Below are 18,227 nucleotides of genomic sequence, written 5' to 3'. Positions count from 1 at the left end.
TTGGCCGGTGGGGCCTGAAATCGGAGGATCATAAAGTCAGAAGGTTCAGATCACAAAGTCTAACCCCTTCATTCCATAAGTAAGAAAAAAATGGAGCCGACAAAGCTCAAGTGATTTGTCCCAAAAGATCTGACACCGCATCACTCCCACTGTATCAGTCCTGTCCCATTCTTGGGCCATAACTTCCTGTGCATCTCCCCAGGGACATTCTCCCCATAGCGAAGCATCCCCTCTCTAATACTCGTTCCCATGGCTCTCCTCTGCCGCTGACCCCGCCCCCGCCAGTGGGAAAGGGCAGCGCTGCGCTCGCGCTTAAGTGCCCGTCAGCCTGAGGCCGTCATCTCTTCAGAAGAAAGCTCATTTGGCTTAGCTGAGAAGAAAATGCGTACACCTCGGCCTTTATCAGGGTCTGTGCCCCCCTAGCACCCATCAAAGTTAACAATCCGCGTCTTAGGGCTTTGCTCCCTTACACCACACAGAGCCCACCCATTTGGAGGAAGCCGCCGCTTGCCTCCCTTCCCTGTCCCCCAGGCGCACAGACACTTCCCGGCCCAGCCTCCGACACGAGGACGAGGAGCCTCCGCCCGGCGTTTCACATGCCTGGGAGGAGAAGCCGGGCGCGCCGCGGCGCTGGGGCCTCCTCTCGCCCGTAGTTCTGGACGAGGCGCGCTCCCCAGGCCCGCGTTTTGGTGGGCCTTCTTGCTGAAAGGGCGGGGGGGGGGGGGGGGGGGCTGAGAGGGGGGGAGGGGAAGAATTCAAAAGTAGACGGAAGTGGGGGCTGGGACATTCCCGTGGTTGGATCACAGGGCAGAAAGGCCCGGAAGGCCCCGGCCAAATGGAACTCGGAGGGCCGAGGAGCCCACTCGCTCCCTCCATCCCTGAGGCACGTGGGAAGCCTCCAGGCCGCGGAAGGCCCCGCGGGCCGTCACTGCCGCGCCCGGCCGTTTTTCCGCCGCCTCCGCTGCACAGCCTCGCCGAGAGCCTGCAGAATCTGCCCTTGATTGTTGCAGACGTTATAGCGGGTCAGGCTGAGTAGTTTGTCCACGTCCTCCTCGCTGTATGTCACCTTAGTGTAATGATAAGGGGAACCAGAAGAGGTCAAGTTCACCTCCCCGGCGGCCATCTCCTCAGGCTTCCGCGGGACTCCTGCGGGGAGGGGAGGCCGAGATTAGCTTAGGAGAGGAGCCCGAGAAGCAGAACGGGGTCAAGTGTGTGCGGAGGACCCCTTGGGAAAGGGGCGGGGAAAGAAACGCCCAAGGCCGGGGGAGGACCGGAGAAAGGTCCCCAAAGAGAAGGCGGGGGCCGGGCAGCTATTACGACGTCTCACCGGGGGCCGAGTGCTGCCGGAAGGAGGCATTGACCAGGGGGAAGTGGAGCACGACGGGGGCATCCGGGGCCTCAGGGTCGGCAAAGGCGTGGCATTCCCGGGGCAGCTCCCGGTCCTCGGCGCTCGGGGTGATGGGAGGGAACGGGATCTCCCGCTGCCGGCAGTAGCGGCCCACCAGTTCCAGCTGCTGTAAGTGTAAAGGGGCCGGAGTCAGGCAGGGGCGGCTTCTCGAGCCTCTGCACGTGACCCGCAGGCCGCGCTGCCCGTGCCGAGCCCCTCAGATAAAGCCAGAATGCGGCCGGCCGAGGGCGGGGCCGAGCAGCTAGTTCTGAAAGGTGAAGGCCTAAGTTTTATTTGGGGACGTTTGGAAGCGACTCCCCCAGATAGAAACGCTGTGAGTCCAGAGTCCCCAGATTACCGGAGCTAGAGAAGACCCCGTTGTACAGCCTTTCCAACATCCGGAACTCCATCTGGGGAGTCCGGACTTCTGCGGGCCTCGCTGCGCCAGGCGCCGCCTCACTCTCCTCCAGGGCCGGCCGCAGACCAGAAGGACTGGAGAGGCCCGGGATGCAGAGGGGCCTTGGCCTTTTAAAGATAAATTTGACTGAGACACCACCATTCAGTGATTAAGGCTAAATAAGAAATGGAGCAGAGAATGACCTTTTACCTAGTCAAGAAAAAAACCAGTCTGGAAGGGGAAGCCCCCAGAGTTTGTGACTAAAGCAGAGAAAACCACTCATTCACTCTGAGCCATCAAGGACCCAACGGTGACTAAATGAGACCTGGGCTGGGACCTGCTGGTGACCAGGGAGAGCCGGAGTGGTTTGGGTTTAAGGCAGGCTCCTTAAGAAAGAAATCTAGGTCGGAAACCCCAAAATATCTTGGGAGGTTTTAGCAATCCATGCTTACATTACTTTGGGCAGAACACCCACAGATAAGAGTGGACAAGGGGGGGGAATGGAAGGAGGGAGGAAGAAAAAGGCTGAGTTGCCCAATGGGAAATGGCTAGTTGAGTAGGGAATGCCCCTCATTGATCCTTATCTGCAGCTCTGGGTTAATTAAGAATCTTCCACCGCCTGGGTGATCACATGAGCAAGCAGGTCTGGGAGGTAGCTCCAGGACCCACATCCTAGCTCCCAAACTGGCCCCCTGTCTACTAGGCCATACCAGCCTGTAGAGAGAGTGAATGAATGACATTGGGCCAGGTCAGGTCGGCCCAGCTGTAGCTCCTCCAAGGACAACCTAGGCCAAGGAGAGGATGTGGGTAAAGGGCTCGACACTGGAGGCTGCCGGCTGATCTTGGTTTTTATTCCTGTGAGGAGCAGGGAGGTACATGTCTTTGTGGCTGCTTGCCAATAAGTGGCACAGTAAATAGAAAGGGCTAGACTTGGATGAATATGGAGGGCAGACCTGAGTTCAAGTTCTACCTCAGTCACTGTAAAATAGCTGTGGGACCTGGACAAGTCACTTTCAGCCTCAGTTTCCACATCTGTAAAATGGGGATAGGAAGAGTACCTGCCTCACAGGATAATTGTGAAGATGATTTGCATACCTTAAAGTGCTATGTAAATGCCAGACATATCATTAAAGCATCATCATTGTTATTATTTGGTTCTCAGGTCTTGTCTCCAGCACTTTTTTCCCAGGAGCCCATTCCTCCCATCAGTCCGGACCGGGGTGTGTGCCGAGTGTTCCGTTTCTAACCTGAAAGGGCCCCTGGAGGTTGTAGTCTAATGAGAGGATAAGGTCCACTTGGCGGGTGGGCATCAGCAGGGGGGGGCAGCTGGTGTTGATGAAGTAGCCGACATCCAGCAGGCAGAGGTAGGGCTCCGTGGGCGTCAGCTGGTGGGGATAGCCATCCAGCTTGGTGCCTGGGGAGGAGAGCACAAGCAGCTTGTGGCCAGCTTAAGGGCACAAAAACCCTCCCGCTTCACAGAGATTGCCCCTCACAAGGGAAGCACAGGAATCTCCGCGGGTGCCCCAAGAGAAGGAAGCTCTGGGACAATCCCAGACTAAGAGTTGGAAAGGGCCCCCAATCACTGAGTCTAACCCATCCCCTTGTTTCACAGATCAGGACACAACCAGCCAGATGTGTCAAATGCAGAGTCCACTAGCCCACACTGCCTCTCAAGAGATGGCGCAGAATGAATCGTGAGTCAGCACACACTGACTGTCTGTCTACTATGTGCTGGGCCCTGTGCTAGGAAAACAATCCATTTTAAATGACAGAGTCCTCCCTCAGAAGCTCCTCCCTCATCCCAGAACAAACCTCCTAAAGAGCGGCCCTCACCAGAAATTGGGGAGTGGGTCAGGCAGCAGGGAAGGGTCTTAAAGGGAACAGAGAGGTCTGACTGAGCCGAGAAGGGAAGCAGGCACCTTTCTAGGCAGAGAAATGAGGATGCTCAGAGTAGTCCCGATGGAAATGCAGGCCGTGCAGGAAGTTGTGAGAGGCCTCCGCCAAGGGGCGCCGGGTTAGAAGGTCCATAAAGAATTTGGCAATCTTGCTTGTAGTGCAGGGAGGCTCTTCCATCTTCAGAGAGGAAGTTCCCTCCTTGTCTGCATGTTGGAGGGAGAGGGAATCGGTGACTTCCAAGGTCTTTGTCCTGTGCTAGGAGCACACTGCTTCCTGCCACCCCCATCCCTCTGAAGAAAGGGAGATGGGAAGGACCAGGCCCAGAAGGAGATCTGGAGAGAGTTCCACTCTTAAGACCCTTCTCCCTTCACAGGCCCCTACCCAAGCTCCATCTCCCTTCTGTCCAAGGGCTTACCCAAAGTGATTTGATCCTGAACCCAGCGATCCCAGAATTGGTCAGGTTCTGAGGACCAGTACAGGCTATCCTGAAGATTAGCTGCATAAAGGTTGCTCCAGATGCCTAGAGAAAAAGCAAGGAGAGACAAAGGAAGGAAGGAAGGGGATAGAGGGAGGAAAAGAAGGAAGGGATATGCATTTATTAAGCATGAGGCTAAACACTTGGGATATAATTAGAAAATAGAAAAGCAAAGGCAATCCCTCTCAAGGGGCTCAAATTTTAATAGAGGGAAGCAACATATTAAAGCAATTTCAACTGCAAGTCAGCTGGAAAGCCCTGTGGCCTTTAGGGAATAGAAATAGGCAGAAGATCCTCTTTAATGCCATTAATAAAACCATGAATAAGAAAACCATTAAGAGGTATTGGAGACACCACACGAAATCCGACCCTTTCCCTTTGCCTGCCTGAAGCCGAGGGCACTCACAAGGATGAGGAGTAGCTCAGGAGCTGATCCTGACGAAGGGTGAATGACCCTCCCCCATGGCAGCCTCATTCTCTCTGTCATCCCTCCAATATTCCTGATTGCCTGGGATCCCCTCTGCTCCCCCTTACCTTCCAAGAAGCAGATCCGGGACTCTGGTAACCGCTTCATCAGCCGGCCCATGAAAAACTGGGAGCCAAAGAGCTCAGAAGGGACAGAGGCGCCATACTTTGGGAAGCTGACCTCGTAAGGAGAGAACTCCACCCATTCTGCGGGAAAGGCAACATTTTCACTCACCCACCATGGAGAGAGGCTAAGAACTGCCTGAGAGAGAACTAAAGTCTTCCTGGTTGGAGATGAAGGCAAGGAGTCTGCCTTCTCCAGAGAGGAAACAGGCCCCGCTCATCTGCGCTGGGATTTAAGCTTAGAGCACAAAACTGTCGGTGGCAGATGGGTGGCAGAGGGCAGATTTAGGGAGAAAGCCGTTTTCTTTCTCCCAGCCTCCTCTTTCCTTTGGCCTGCTCCTCCCCACCCCCAATATCTTTACCTATCTTTTGAGCCGCCCCACCCCCAGTCTGACAGACCTGGCGGCTCCCTTCCACTCACCCCCAAACTCAAAGGTACTCAGGCTCTTCTCCTTGGTGTTGAGGGCACAGTAGATGGGCAGGGGGTTCTGGCCATGCTTCAGTGCCTCCTGCTGGTCAGACAGCTTGTAGTCATGGGGCTACAATGGAAAGATTATCGGGCCTGTAGTCCAGGTCCTTGTAGCATCCATCCCATAAATCCCTATCCCCCTGGCAACCAAAGGTCTGGCTCCTACTGCCCGTAGCCTTCCCTACTCTGAGCCATGGGGAACCCTGGCTATCCCATCCCCTTCCCACCTCATCGTGTAGCAGGGCTTCATTAAGCAGAGCCCACAGGTTGGTAAAGCAGGAAGGGTAACCCTGCTGGGCCCGCTCCTTTATTTCCTGCCGGTACTGCTGTAGCCGGGAAGGGGCCAATATGCTCAGTTTGCTCTTGATCACTTGTGCTCTTGCTGCTGCTGTGGGCCCTGCCAGGTCTTTCTGTGACCAGTCTGGATCTTCATAAAGGTTTGCCATAGCCCTGGGAAAAGAAGGGGGCGCAGGGGAAGTGGGAGGGCGTCATCCCTGACTGTGTACAAGCCTTATGTCCCCTGGAAAAGACAAATCCCTGGACCCTCCCTGGTTAAGTCCTACTGCACTGAAAAAGGGAAGGTGTCAGACACTCTAAGGCAGAAATCACTTTGTTGTCTTTGGATCCTCTGCACTTACCATCATGTCTAGGACTTGTAAGCATTGAATAATGCGCACTGATGAATGAATGAAAAATATTTTTTCAAATTTTTGTTGATAATATCTAGTGAAAGGAAAGGAAGGAATGGATGGGAAGAAAAGGGAGGGGAAGGGGAAGGGGAAAGGGGAAGGAAGCAGGAAAAGAACAGAGGCAGTTGGGTGGAAGAATGGATAGAGCACTGGGCCTGGAGTGACCACAGGCACTTACTACTAGTCTACTGCTACTAGACACTAATTTCTACTATCATGTAACCCCTGGGCAAATCACTTAAACTCTGTCTGCTTCAAATTTCTCAACTGTGAAATGGGAATAATAATAGCACCTCCCTTACAGGTTAGTGTCAGGATCAAATGAGATGTTTATAGAGTGCCACATAAAGTTCTTGGCACATAACAGACACTTAATTCCCTCCCTTTTCTTCTACTCCTCAGTGCCAGGCTTGTGTCAGGCACTGAGATTATAAATACAAGCAAGTCAGTACCTGCCCCCCAAGAGCTTCTATTTGAATGAATGAAGCAAGCTTTCCTGGATATGAAACCCAGTACTACCCTTCTAATCAGATCTAGCAGAGGACTGGAGGTATTTTCAGTCTTGTTGGGTCAAGGGGACCTACAAATTTCCTGGAGATGATGTGCTTTCTTATCATGTAGCAAATTCCCTCTAATGTCCTTTCCCCATAATGTGCTTGTGGCAGATGTGGTGATAAACAAACTCCAGCTTTGACTGCCTGTGCCCCAGCCCTCCAAGCACCTCCCAGACTAGTTCAGCCCAGCCACGCCCTTGGCTCACCATGTGGAACCTGAGGCTCCTGTGAGGTAGGAGACACAATCCAAAAGCCCCAGCTCCTTCAGGCCGGAGAGCTGCCCATACAAGGAAGTCATTGCCCGAATCCCGCCTCCTGTGGCCATGATAGCCACCACTGGAACCTGAGAATGGGAGTAACTAGATGAGGCCTCTGAGGAACAGACTGATTCAACTCTAAGGCAGGAGATGGAATGCTGAGCACCAGGCATGGACTTCAGCCAAGGCCAAGGTCAAAGGGCTCTTCCACCCTCTATAGAGCTGGGCTTGATGACCTGGAAAGAATCTCAGAAGTCCAACCTCCTCTTTTTTATAAATAAGGAAACTGAGGCCCAAGAAGATAACATAGCTTATCTAGGATACCCACAGTGGTAAACATCAGAGATAGCATTTGAACCTGGATCTTCTGACTCCAGAGCCAATGATCTTTCCACACAAATTCCAACCAGACCCTCCAGGTTTACTTTGTGACTTGGTCCTTCTGGAGAATACTGGGAGGTTGCTGAAGTCAGCAAGAGCATCAAAGAGTTTAGGCCAGCCACAAGACTTCTCTATTTCTAAGAACCCCAGAACAATGTCCTTCTTTACCTCCTCTCACCCTTGCCCCATATAAAGGGGAATCTTCTACAATCCAGACTCCCCAGAATCACCTGCTAGTCGGCTCGCAACCTTTGGAAATGAAAGATCTGGAACTAGTTTGATCCCCCTTGGGAAATGACCCCTAATTAGTCCAAATTTCCTGAGACAACTCATTATGGAAAAAAGATCTGCACCTTCAGGTGGGTCTGAGATTCATTTCTAAAATAGCTTATCCACAAAGCAGTAGTATTACTGCTTGGCTGCTCTACCAAGAATCCCAAAATGGAATTTTATGGACGTGCTTCCAATAGGACAAAGGGATATAAAATTGAGAGTTGGAACTGAAAAACAGAGGACCTGAAAGCCATATGTATACCTAGGTTTCCCAAATTTTGGGGGGAGAATGAGGGGGGAGACACTTTGATTTCATCATTGTAGGGAATCCCAGTGTGGGAAATTGCTGAGGGATGAGTTGTCAGCCAGGAGCTCCATTTCGGGTCTCCTACAACCCAATCACATGAGTAAACAAAGTAGCATGTCTATTCACACTCCTCAGGTGAGCTGGGAATGAGATATAAGCTTCAGGGAAATGGTGTGCCTCCTGCCCTCACTATCCAGGTAGACTTCTCGCTCCTAGGTTCAGACCTTACTATGTGCCTCCTTAGTGCATCTGCCTATCCCCAGGGCACTAACATGTGACCCGCTGATGGATCTGTTGCTACTGCCACACACCCAGAGCTCCTTGCCATATTCTCTTGTGCCCCTTCTCCGCAGGGGAATAGTCTGTCTCAATTTTTCCTATTGTAAACCCTGTGATTTTCTTTTAATAAAGGTTTAACAAATGCTTCCCCATCCATCCATTCATGTAGATTCGCTGCTAGGCCTGAGAGACATGGTAAGTGACCTCTCTCCCAAACCAACATCTCAGAAGAACCTCCGGGGTGCTTCCGACAAAGCCATGTGCTCACCAGGCACTCACAAGGGGCCAGGCAGAGAGCTGGGGGGCAGGCCCACTGGCAAGGATGCTTCTAACTTGGCTGACTTCTGCCAGCCACTGACTGCTTCACATGCAGGGAGGATATGGGTCTGGTCAAGTGCTTCAGCCTGGCCCCACCCCCACCCCCATTCCCATGCAGGCCCAGCCTTCAAACCTCATCTTCCTGCAGTTCATCCTTTAATTGTAGCACTTGTTTCAGAGCTTTAGCCACCACCTGCTTCCTCTTCCTTAGGAACGCCTGCTCCTCCTCACACAGCCCAAAGCCCAGGCGCACTGCCAGCTCCTCGGGGCTACAGCAGGCAAGAATTAGAATGCTGCACGTCAGTTCAAGATAAGCATGGGGAAGAAGGGGAGGGGATTCTGGGTCCCTTCCTGAAGGAGCTCTTAGAGGGAAACTGACCTCCCCTAGCCCCCAGACCAACCTATGGCCCTACTCTGTTCCCTGATTCCTTCCTTACTTCCTCTGCTTAGAAAGTAATGTCTGTGTGGAGATACAATCCATACAAATGGCACCTTACAGAGCCGGCAAAACACTGCCCCTTCCTCCTCCTAACTCTCCCTGCCAAGGCTGACTTCCCAATCCTCAGTCTTTACGTGAACTGATGCTGAGTGAAGTGAGCAGAGTGTACATGGCAACAGCAAGATTACACAATGATCAGCCCTGATGGATGTGGCTCTCTTCAACAATGCGGTGATTCAGGCCAGTTCCAATGGACTTGTGATGGAGAGAGCCATCTGCACCCAGAAAGGACTGTGGGGACTGAGTGTGGGTCACAACATAACATTCTCACTCTTTTTGTTGTTGTTTGCTTGCACTTTGATTTCTTTCTCATTTTTTCCTTTTTTGGTCTGGTTTTTCTTGTGCAGCATGACAATTGTGGGAATATGTATAGAAGAACTGCACTTTAACATATATTGGATTACTTGCTATCTAGGGGAGGAGGTTGGATGAAGGAAGAGAAAAAATTTGGAGCACAACAAGGCTTTGCAAGGATGAATGTTGAAAATTATTCATGCATATATTTTGAATATAAAAGGCTTTCATTAAATAATCCTCAGTCATAAACATGCAAAGAAGTAACTCACCCCCTCTGCCCTCCCTTTGCACACTGAATTAAAAGAAGGGTCAAATTTTTCTCTTTAATTCTCAGGTCCCCAACCTATTTGAGGTAAGGAGCTCCCCTGCCTACCATCTGAAATGCTCATGATCTATAAAATCAGGTGTGCTAGTCAATAAACAAGCATGTCAGTTTAAGATTGGACAGCTGAGCTCAGAGACCTGGGCTTTCAATTTATTGACTATGCCACCTTTGTGCTTGCTGGCTGCAAGTGTCTAGACAGTAGAACACAGCCTTCTAACAGAATTCTGTGTATAGTGAAGGATCTGGTGCTGGGAAGTATTTAGCAACAAAAAGGCCGTTTCCTCCTTCCACTGGGGCTCAGTTTCTTCTATCTGCATATGGTTCATATGATCTAATAGGAATTTAGACTCTATCATGGATCTTCCTCTTTGCACCTACTCATCCTTCTTTCTTGTGTCCCTTTCCCAACTACCCAAAGAAAAAGAAGACAAGAAACTTCAATCCCCACATCCTGTGAAGAGAACCATTCATACGCTTTCATATCTATCTTTGAGAACCGGCTAGACGTCAGTCTGGCCTGGGCAGCCTCCCCTACCACCTGTGTTCCTCCTACCCTGATGACTTTCCATTGCCCAATGAGCCTCTCCAAGTTCTGCTCCCCTTTTTATCTCCATTTCCTTTTGCCACAGGCAATCAGACACTCACCCTTTCTCAGTTTTCAGTTGCATCATCAGTGCAGGTTCCTGAAAATCATTAATATTCTCATCAGTGATCAAACCTGAACTCCAGCCTCCCACCCTCTCCCTGGAAGCCCTGAATCACAGTCACTGAGCCCTATGCTCTGACTTCCCCAACCCCAGCACACCCCCTCCAAAGATGGCCATGGCCTGAGGGCTGAAAATCTGGGCTGCATGGAAACCGCTCTTCCCATTAACCCCCCCTAGGAATCTGCTCAGAGTGCTGTCCTGGGGAGAAGAAAGAACACATGTAAGACAGCCAAAAAGCAAAGTAGTTGCCCGCAGATTGAGAATGGTTGGCAGATCGCTGTATAATGAACCCAATGTAATATTATTGTGCCATTGAAAGTAACAGATATAAGATGTTCAGAAAACTGACATGGGGTGAAGAAAGCAGAGCCAGGAGGGAAATATGCACATTAACTAGGATAGCAAATTAAAACACCAAAAGCTCAGTAAAAGGAAAAGCCATCTTGGGGAAAGACTGATGAAATGAGCTCCTCTTCTCTTGGGGAGGGCGGTATGGGGGAAAGACTGTGAGTATGGAAGGCTGCAGACACTGTCAGATGTGGTGACTCCATTGCTTAATTCTTAGTCACAATGAGAGTTCAATGGGGCAGGTAGAGAGGGAAGGGGAAATGCAAAGAGATATATCAAGACAAAAATCAAAGGCATCACCAAAGCTTTACAGTTTATAAAGAAAAAATACATGTGGCAAGGCCTTCTGGGGCCTAAGCAGATTGTTTTTGTCCCTTGAGGGAAACAGTCCCGGGGCTCCTACCTCTGTGGGTAAGGCGACCTTCACGGTGTGACCAGAAGGTAGAGATTTCAGTGGCACCTTCACTGCCTCCTGAGAAGAGCCCTGAAGAAAGCAAGGATGAGTTACATGAAGGGACAAACTTCAACCCCAACCCAGTCTCATTCCAACCTAGTATGGGATGGGGTGGGAACAGAGTAGAAACACAAGGTGGGAGGTCACAGAGCTATTAATAATAGTTGTTCTTATTCTATAGGAGAGCGATGGGAGGGGGAAGAAGGGAAATAGTGATTGGTAGAAGCGCTGGAGTGAAGGGTACTGGGCGCTCCATCATCCCCAAAAGCAATCCCTGGGGGAGCCGTCTACAGTACTGCAGCCCTCCACCTCCTCTGCAGCTTTGAAAAACCAATCCCCCCCCCACAAAAAACCAAAAAACCCAGAAAGAAACGTTCCCACCACCAAAGTCCTTTGTATCATAAAATGGTTCAACACCAAGAACCTTTGTGGTTTCATGAGTGGAAGTGACACTAAAGAAGATGCTTTACCTTCTCCTTTGCTGCTCTGCCCTGACAACCACTGGGCCTTTCTATCTGAGTTGAGGCTGAAACCTCCTGTATATGTTATGTTATTGACCTTCTTTCAGATTGTGTGCTTTTTAAGAACAGGGATTTTTTTTTTCTAGATTTTAAAAATTTCTGTCCCTGATGCCTAACAGTGTTTTTGCACATAGTAAGGGCTTAATAGATGCTCCTACATACATACATACATACATACATATATACATTCCTGTTCTCCTGGGAGGTCAAGAACATTACCTGGAGCTTAACACTTAGCTCTGACTCCCAGCAAGCAGGACAGTGGAAATGGATGGGGCTGGTGCCCGAGGTGACAGTCTGGCTGCCCTCATAGGACTCCAGCACTAGGGCTTCGACTTCTGACTCTGGAACACAGAAAACACAAGGAAGACTCCCTCTCCCTAACGCCGGGGCTCTAGGGCTGCCCTGGGAAAGCCCTGTCCATCATGGTCTTGCTCAGCCTCCTGCCAATGCGTGCCAGGAATAAAGGGCTATCCACAGTAGCATGGATGCCCACATTCCCCAGTCCCCTTCCTCCTCTGTTTCCCCACAGTACTTCAGAGAAGAGACCCTAGTTACAACCATCCAGCCCCTAGAGCTAGGAGCCAGAGGATGTCAACCCGACTCTTCCTGTGATCAGAGATTTAGAGTTGAAAGAGACCTTAAAGGTCACTGATGTACTCTGTGATCAGAATTCAATCCTTCCATTTTTCAAATAAGGAAATAGGCCCCGATAGGTTAAGTGATTTATATTAAATGATAATCTCTTTCTATGGCACCGTAGTACCTGGATTCCCAACTAGAGAGGCTGACTCACAAGGCTGGAGCCTGAGGATTTATGGGAACGGGGCTGGAGCCTGAGGGTAAATAAAGGAGGCTTACCTGGGTTCTCTTGTACGCTTGCTATCTTTTCTAGCTGAACATGCAAACGGGAAAGCTCTCGGGCCTGAGTAGGAACACAGTAGCTCAGATGTAAATTCCTAATCCCTCCGTGCTTCATTCTCAACCGTTCCATCCCTATTCTTGATTCCCTAACACCATGCTATCCCCACCCCAGGTAACCAGGAATCTTCCTCAGGTCCTACATGGGCACAGGGTTTGAGCAAAGCCCAAGGACAAAAGGAAGAGCTCCGAATCATCCGAAACATCCCTGCTCCCAGCATACCTGAATACTTGTGGTGTTGGGACTGCATCTTCTCCCTTTGTGCTTCCTTTTAGGAAGCTAGAAACTAAATACAAACTAGGAGGCATGGATTACCCCCCTCCCCCATCCCATCTCACCCCATCCAATCCCATCCATCTCATCCCACTCTATCCCACCTCCATCCCATCCCCTCCAATCCCACCCCACAAACAGGGACATGGACCTATGACTTCATTGATAAAGAGAACTCATATAAGAAGCTTCTCTCTACCAATGTTGATTGACATCTTCTCTGCAATTTATCATCTTAGAGATTAGAAATCACTTAAGGAATTGACTGGAGAACTTGTCCTGAATCACGGAGCCAGCGTGCCCAAGGCAGGACCCAAGCCCTGGATCTCTCCACGGGGACCTTGGGCAAGGGGTGGTAGGCAGGAGGTGACAGGGAGGAGGGAGGGGAAGAGTCCTTAGGGGCTCAACTTAATGTCTCTGGCCAGACTGACTTACCACAAGGACACCATTGGTGATGAGCTGCTCAGGGCATGCTGGGCTGAAAGGAACAAAAGATCTGATTTCTAATCCTGACTTTGCCACACCTTGGTCAAGTCATTTAATTCCTCTAAGCCTCAGTTTCTTCTTCTACAAAATGAGGACCGGTGAGGAGATAATCTTTAAGATACCTTCCAGCTCCAATTTCCACGATTTAAGAAACAGCCCCATAAGAAACTGAGACTCCATGTCCTCATTCCCCTCCCCATAGTTCGTGAAAATTCTGGGAGAGCTCTAGGAGGGCTAAGGCTCCACTGAATGGCAGAATTATGTCAGCCTGGCACCCCCCTGGGCTGTCCCAGGAAGTCCTAGCGGCTCAGCAGCTCCAGGAAGTCCCAGACTCACAGACTTTGTAGGCGAAACTCCACCTCCAGCTCTTCTTTGCCCTTGGGAGAGAAAAAAATCAGTTGGAAAAGAAGGGTGTGTGTGTGTGTGTGTGTGTGTGTGTGTGTGTGTGTGTGTGTGTGTCGGAGGGGGAAGGGCTGGAGAGGGAGACTGAGATTCAGAATCAGAAATTGACTGGGGGATTGATTAGCTCTAAAGGAGAGAATAGAACAGATAGAGTTCCATGTGAGGAGAGAAAAGTAACTCTCTCTTTCCCTCTGGGACTCCCAAATAGAGCTACGCCCGGAGCCTAGAAATAGATGCATTTGAAGGAGGAAAGGCTTCCATCCTTTGCCTCACCTGGGGATTGAGGGTAAAGCTCTCCCGCCGGCTCTCCCCGACTTTCAGAGTCCCCACATCGAAGAGCACAGAGAATATGGGGTCATCCTGAGTCATTAGGTCTTGGTCAAACACTTTCAGCTCCAGCATATTCTGAGAATAATCATCAATAATCACACTTAGTGCTTTAAAATATTAAAAGTGCTTTACACACATCCTCATTTTATCCTCACAGGGACCTTCCAAGATGTGGACTATCATTAAACCCATTGTACAGATGAGAAACTGAGAAGGGAGGTAGGAAGTCAGAGAAAGGATTGAGGTGAGGGAGGCAGAGAAAAGAAATCAAAATAAAATGAAGTTTGATAGGAGGAATAGTGAGGAGATGGGGAGCCTACAACTGGTAGGAGGAAATATTGAAATAAATGACAAATGTTCACAGGATGAAGGAATGAATATGGGCTCCTTTCTTCTCTGCAAACGTCAGGGACTACAAGTATGAAATACTGCATGTTCTGTCAGACTTGATCGATCTGTGGAATTTGTGTTGCTGAATCGCTCCCCACCCCCACCCCTATCTCTACCTGTCTCTGTCTCTGTCTCTGTCTTCCTCTTCTTTTCTCTCTCTCTCTCTCCCTCCCTCTTTCCTTCTTCCCTGTCTCTTCCACATCTCTCCCTCTGTCTCTTCTTTTAAATTATTTTTATAAGAAGTAACTCCCTGAATGGAGAGGAAGGAAAAATACATTTTAAAATGATGATGTTTAAAAAAAAAATGATAGCAGTAAACGTGTGTGTGCGTGCGTGTGGAGCGGGGAGAGTGGCGACTGTCTGGGGCACCTTGAGTTGGCTATGGATCCGGAAGCGGAAGGTCTGGTTCCAGACAGGGTTCTTGCAGTTCCTTACTGTACGCGTCCGAAATTCTTGACTTGAAGCTGTGGGCAGCCACAGGCTCACATAGCTGTCGGAGGGGGTCACTAAAGAGGAAGAGGGAACGCCAGTTATAAAATGCGGATCACACATCGAGGGCCACAAGGTTCCTAGACATCATCTGGTCCAACCCCACTTTTTTTTCAGGCTAGGAGACTGAGGTCCAAAAAAGCTGAATCACATGGATTTTAAACGGCAAAGGCAAAATTCAGACGGAAAGCCCTTTGACTCCAAATCCAGAGCTCTGTGCCTTGATGCCTTCATGGTATAGCAGTGGCTCTGGTTTCACAGCTTCCCACTTCTTCCGCCAAGAATCCAAGTCACCTCCCTACAATGTAGGAGAGCAGAGGCTCTCTAGTGGCCCACGGAGACCTGTGCCCAAGCCAAGGGGATGAGGAAGATGAGCGGAAGTCAAAGTCCCCAAGATCCCCGGCCTGCCCTGGGAGCACCCCTTGCCAGATGCTCCAAGTCGGCCTCAGCCCTCTCCTCTTCTCACCATTCCTTGCTCCAGTCCGAGGCTCAGGGCCATCGCACTGACAGGGGAGGAAGGGGCTAGGAAAGGAATTCTGTACTCACGCATATCTTTGGAGGGGAAGCCATGAGCCTTTAGGACCCGAACTGAGAGCAGGCTGCTACCAGGGGTGGGCTAGGAGGCAGAGAGGCAAATGAGCAGGTTGTACTATTACGGGAGGCTGATGGAGACTGGGGCAGCCCTTGGTTTTTTTTTCAGTGAACACCAAAGAAGCAGGGGACCCACAGCCCATACGAGTAAGTATTCGACCATTGTCTTGTACTCGGACAATCCTGAATTGGGAGATGAAGTTGTTGACCTATTGTCTCCACTTCTTTCAATTTAGTTTGTTTTTCTTTCTTTCTTCTTTCCTTTCTTTCATTCTTTTCCCCCCTCATCTTTCACTTTATAACTGAGCCCAGATTACCTGCTGCCAAAATTAAGACTGAAAAGGGTAGGGTGGGAAAGTTGCATTTTGGTCCCAGGCCCCTGTGCTGATCTAAAGGGTTCATTGGTGGTGGTGCGCCTTTCTCTTGACTCTGGGCAGGGATAAGCCCAGGAGAACTCCTGGAGAGCAGCTTAGTTTCATTCTTTGTGTTTGTATTCCCAGTGCCTAGTAAATGTTTGTATTCGAGGGATCTCATCTCCCCCAAGGTTTGCCTTGGTAGCTTCTCTGTGAGGTCTGGCTCTGGAGGAGGTTCCCAACCACAAATACCCCCGGGGGGTAACACCTGCCCTGACACACCTGAGGGATGTTGGGGTGCCACCTATCCCTCCCTCTTATCCTTAGATTATCAGTGACAGACAGCAGGGACAAGAACTCCCTCAAGAACACAGGCTTGCCCCATGTCAGCCCTAAGGCTCCCACACCCCCAAGCAGGAGTTGCTGAGTCACAAAGGATGATCTGGAAGGTAAGTCATTCATTTCCTTCTGGGGCCTGGGAAGTTGGTGGCCAGAGGCCAGATGGAAACCAAATAACTCCGGTCCCAAGAAGTTCTATCTGGAGTCGCGGGCACCCAAGGGATGGTCTAACTTTTAATTCTGACTGAACCCTCCCCTCCACGCATATACACATTGTCCCAGAAACTCAGAATTTCAGACTTGAAAGGGACCTTGTTGCTTCCAGACCAAACCGTACTCCCAAAGAATGCCCATTATTTGGCGAGTGGTCTTCCAGCTGGTAAGTGGACAGGGAAACCGATTCCTCTGGAGGTAGCCCATTCTACTTTGAGATAGTTCTAACAGAACTACCTGATATCTAATATCAAGCCTAAACATGCACCTTTGCCATTTCATCTATCGCTTCCAGTCCTGCTCTCGGAAGCCAAACGGAACAAAATCCAACGTTTCCACATTAACAACCTTCCGAATATTTGAAAACATTTTCTCCATCCCCCTTGAATCTTCTCGTCTCCTGGGTAAGCATCCTCGGAGCCTTCATCCTGTCTCCTGCGGGCTCTCCTCCTCCTCTCCCCCACCCCACCCTCTTCCTTCTGCTGTAACACTGCTCCTGACTCTGGACACAGGACAAAGAGACAGCTCCTCCACAGAGGGAGACAGCATTTCCAAGCAGTCCTGCTCCACTGAGGAAGAAACATAAACAGGGGCAAGTTCGTCTCTGAAGCAGGAAAAGCCTGGCAGGGAGACGTGGTTTCCCAAGACCCTGAGCCCAGCCAGCAGGGGCCTACTTCCCTGACGAGTCCTTACCAGAGCCATGCCTTTGAAATCCTCCGAAGCACCCGGCAAGATGTAGCTTCAACCCCAGGGAAGCCTAGGTGTGTAGGTACGCTGAGACTAGGGATGTCACGGATAGCTCAGAGCTCCTCCCACCTTCCTGGGCCTTGGCTCAAACCCCACACCCATTTCTGAAATAATCACCTGTATTACAAATGGGCCAGGCAACACACAGGGCTGAGCCAGAGCCAAGTACTAGGGTGGGCTCGCTGTCTGGCTCATCCTGGTCTCCCCCCTCAGTTTTCCAAAAGATGGGAGCCTCCTAGTCTGTCTGCGGCTGAAGCTATCTCTTTGTACAGATCCCTCCCTATTCTGCCAGGAAAAAGCAAACATCCAGAATTTGGGGAGGAAGAGCTGAGGTGGTGCTGGGAGGAACCAGCAGGCCGGGAAGGGGACTCCAGGAAGGACACATAAAACTCCAAGCTCCTCCAGATGTGGGTGAGAGCTACATTTCAAAATCTTGGAGCTCCGGCCTTGATTCAAACAGCTGAGGCCCACTGGGAAGAGTATGCCAGCCCCAAGCCCTTCTACCATAACAAGGAGGGCGGGCTTTAGGAAAGAAGACTATTCCAGGTCTCCGGGGAACCAGACGTCTTTTCAGTGGCAGCGTGAGAAGCGCGGGGTGGAGGAGGGTCTGGGCCTGCTGCAGGTGAGGGGCAGGCAGCACTGTGGTTCCCAGAAGGACAGCCAGCTGGGAGGCAGGTGTCCTGTGCTTTGGAGGTGGGGAAGCCTAGCCAACGCTGGCAGCCCAACCAAGACCGGGTCAGGCAAAGGTAAACCGGGGCTCCCTGCCAGCTGTCTCGTCCTTGGGCGCTGTGCTGTGGAAGGGATTAGGTCTGTTTTGTGGGGTCCTGTGGAGCACAGCTAAGAGCCATGGAAGGACACGGCAGACTCGGACTTGGGTGTGAGGTCAGAGAGGCCTCCTCCCTCCTCCTGCCATCCACACGGACACGGCTGCCTTGGGGGACACAGTCATTTCCCTATCATCTGCACCAAAGGCTGGATGACTGGTTCCAAGAGACTCAAGTGGGGCTCCTGTTTTGGGTGCGAGCCAAGCCTCTGCGGAGACAGCTGGCTGCATGGAGACAGGGCGCTGGGGTCGGAATCAGGAAAGCCTGGGCTCAAATGTGGCCTGGGCCACTAGCAGGAGCCTGGGCAAGTTTGGCCTCTTACCACCTCTGCTTCCTACATCGAAAGATGGAGATGAGAGAACTTCTTCCCAGGGTTTGTATGAGGAGCAAGTGACCTGATAGTCACTGTAAAGCATTGAGCACAAAGCCCGGTCCGGAGTAGGCACT

General features: G+C 50.8%; 1 protein-coding gene across 1 annotated transcript in view; it reads right to left on the bottom strand.

The window, feature by feature from the left end:
• Positions 1–722: 722 nt before the first annotated feature.
• Positions 723–18,227, bottom strand: part of PLA2G4B (phospholipase A2 group IVB) — a 31,405-nt gene continuing 13,900 nt past the window's right edge. The window contains 19 exon segments of the mRNA XM_074289363.1: positions 723–1,146; positions 1,328–1,514; positions 3,032–3,198; positions 3,704–3,883; positions 4,096–4,200; positions 4,690–4,827; positions 5,165–5,282; positions 5,440–5,662; positions 6,662–6,798; positions 8,404–8,539; positions 10,037–10,074; positions 10,850–10,930; positions 11,641–11,765; positions 12,283–12,346; positions 13,052–13,094; positions 13,439–13,479; positions 13,778–13,909; positions 14,594–14,730; positions 15,260–15,312. Coding sequence (XP_074145464.1) covers positions 926–1,146; positions 1,328–1,514; positions 3,032–3,198; positions 3,704–3,883; positions 4,096–4,200; positions 4,690–4,827; positions 5,165–5,282; positions 5,440–5,662; positions 6,662–6,798; positions 8,404–8,539; positions 10,037–10,074; positions 10,850–10,930; positions 11,641–11,765; positions 12,283–12,346; positions 13,052–13,094; positions 13,439–13,479; positions 13,778–13,909; positions 14,594–14,730; positions 15,260–15,312 — 2,326 coding nt within the window. The 3' untranslated portion in view covers positions 723–925.

The sequence above is a fragment of the Sminthopsis crassicaudata genome, chromosome 2, assembly GCF_048593235.1.
Source record: "Sminthopsis crassicaudata isolate SCR6 chromosome 2, ASM4859323v1, whole genome shotgun sequence".
Lineage (NCBI taxonomy): Eukaryota > Metazoa > Chordata > Mammalia > Dasyuromorphia > Dasyuridae > Sminthopsis > Sminthopsis crassicaudata.
The sequence above is the reverse complement of the archived record's forward strand: the minus strand, read 5'-3'. Positions and strand labels throughout refer to the sequence as shown.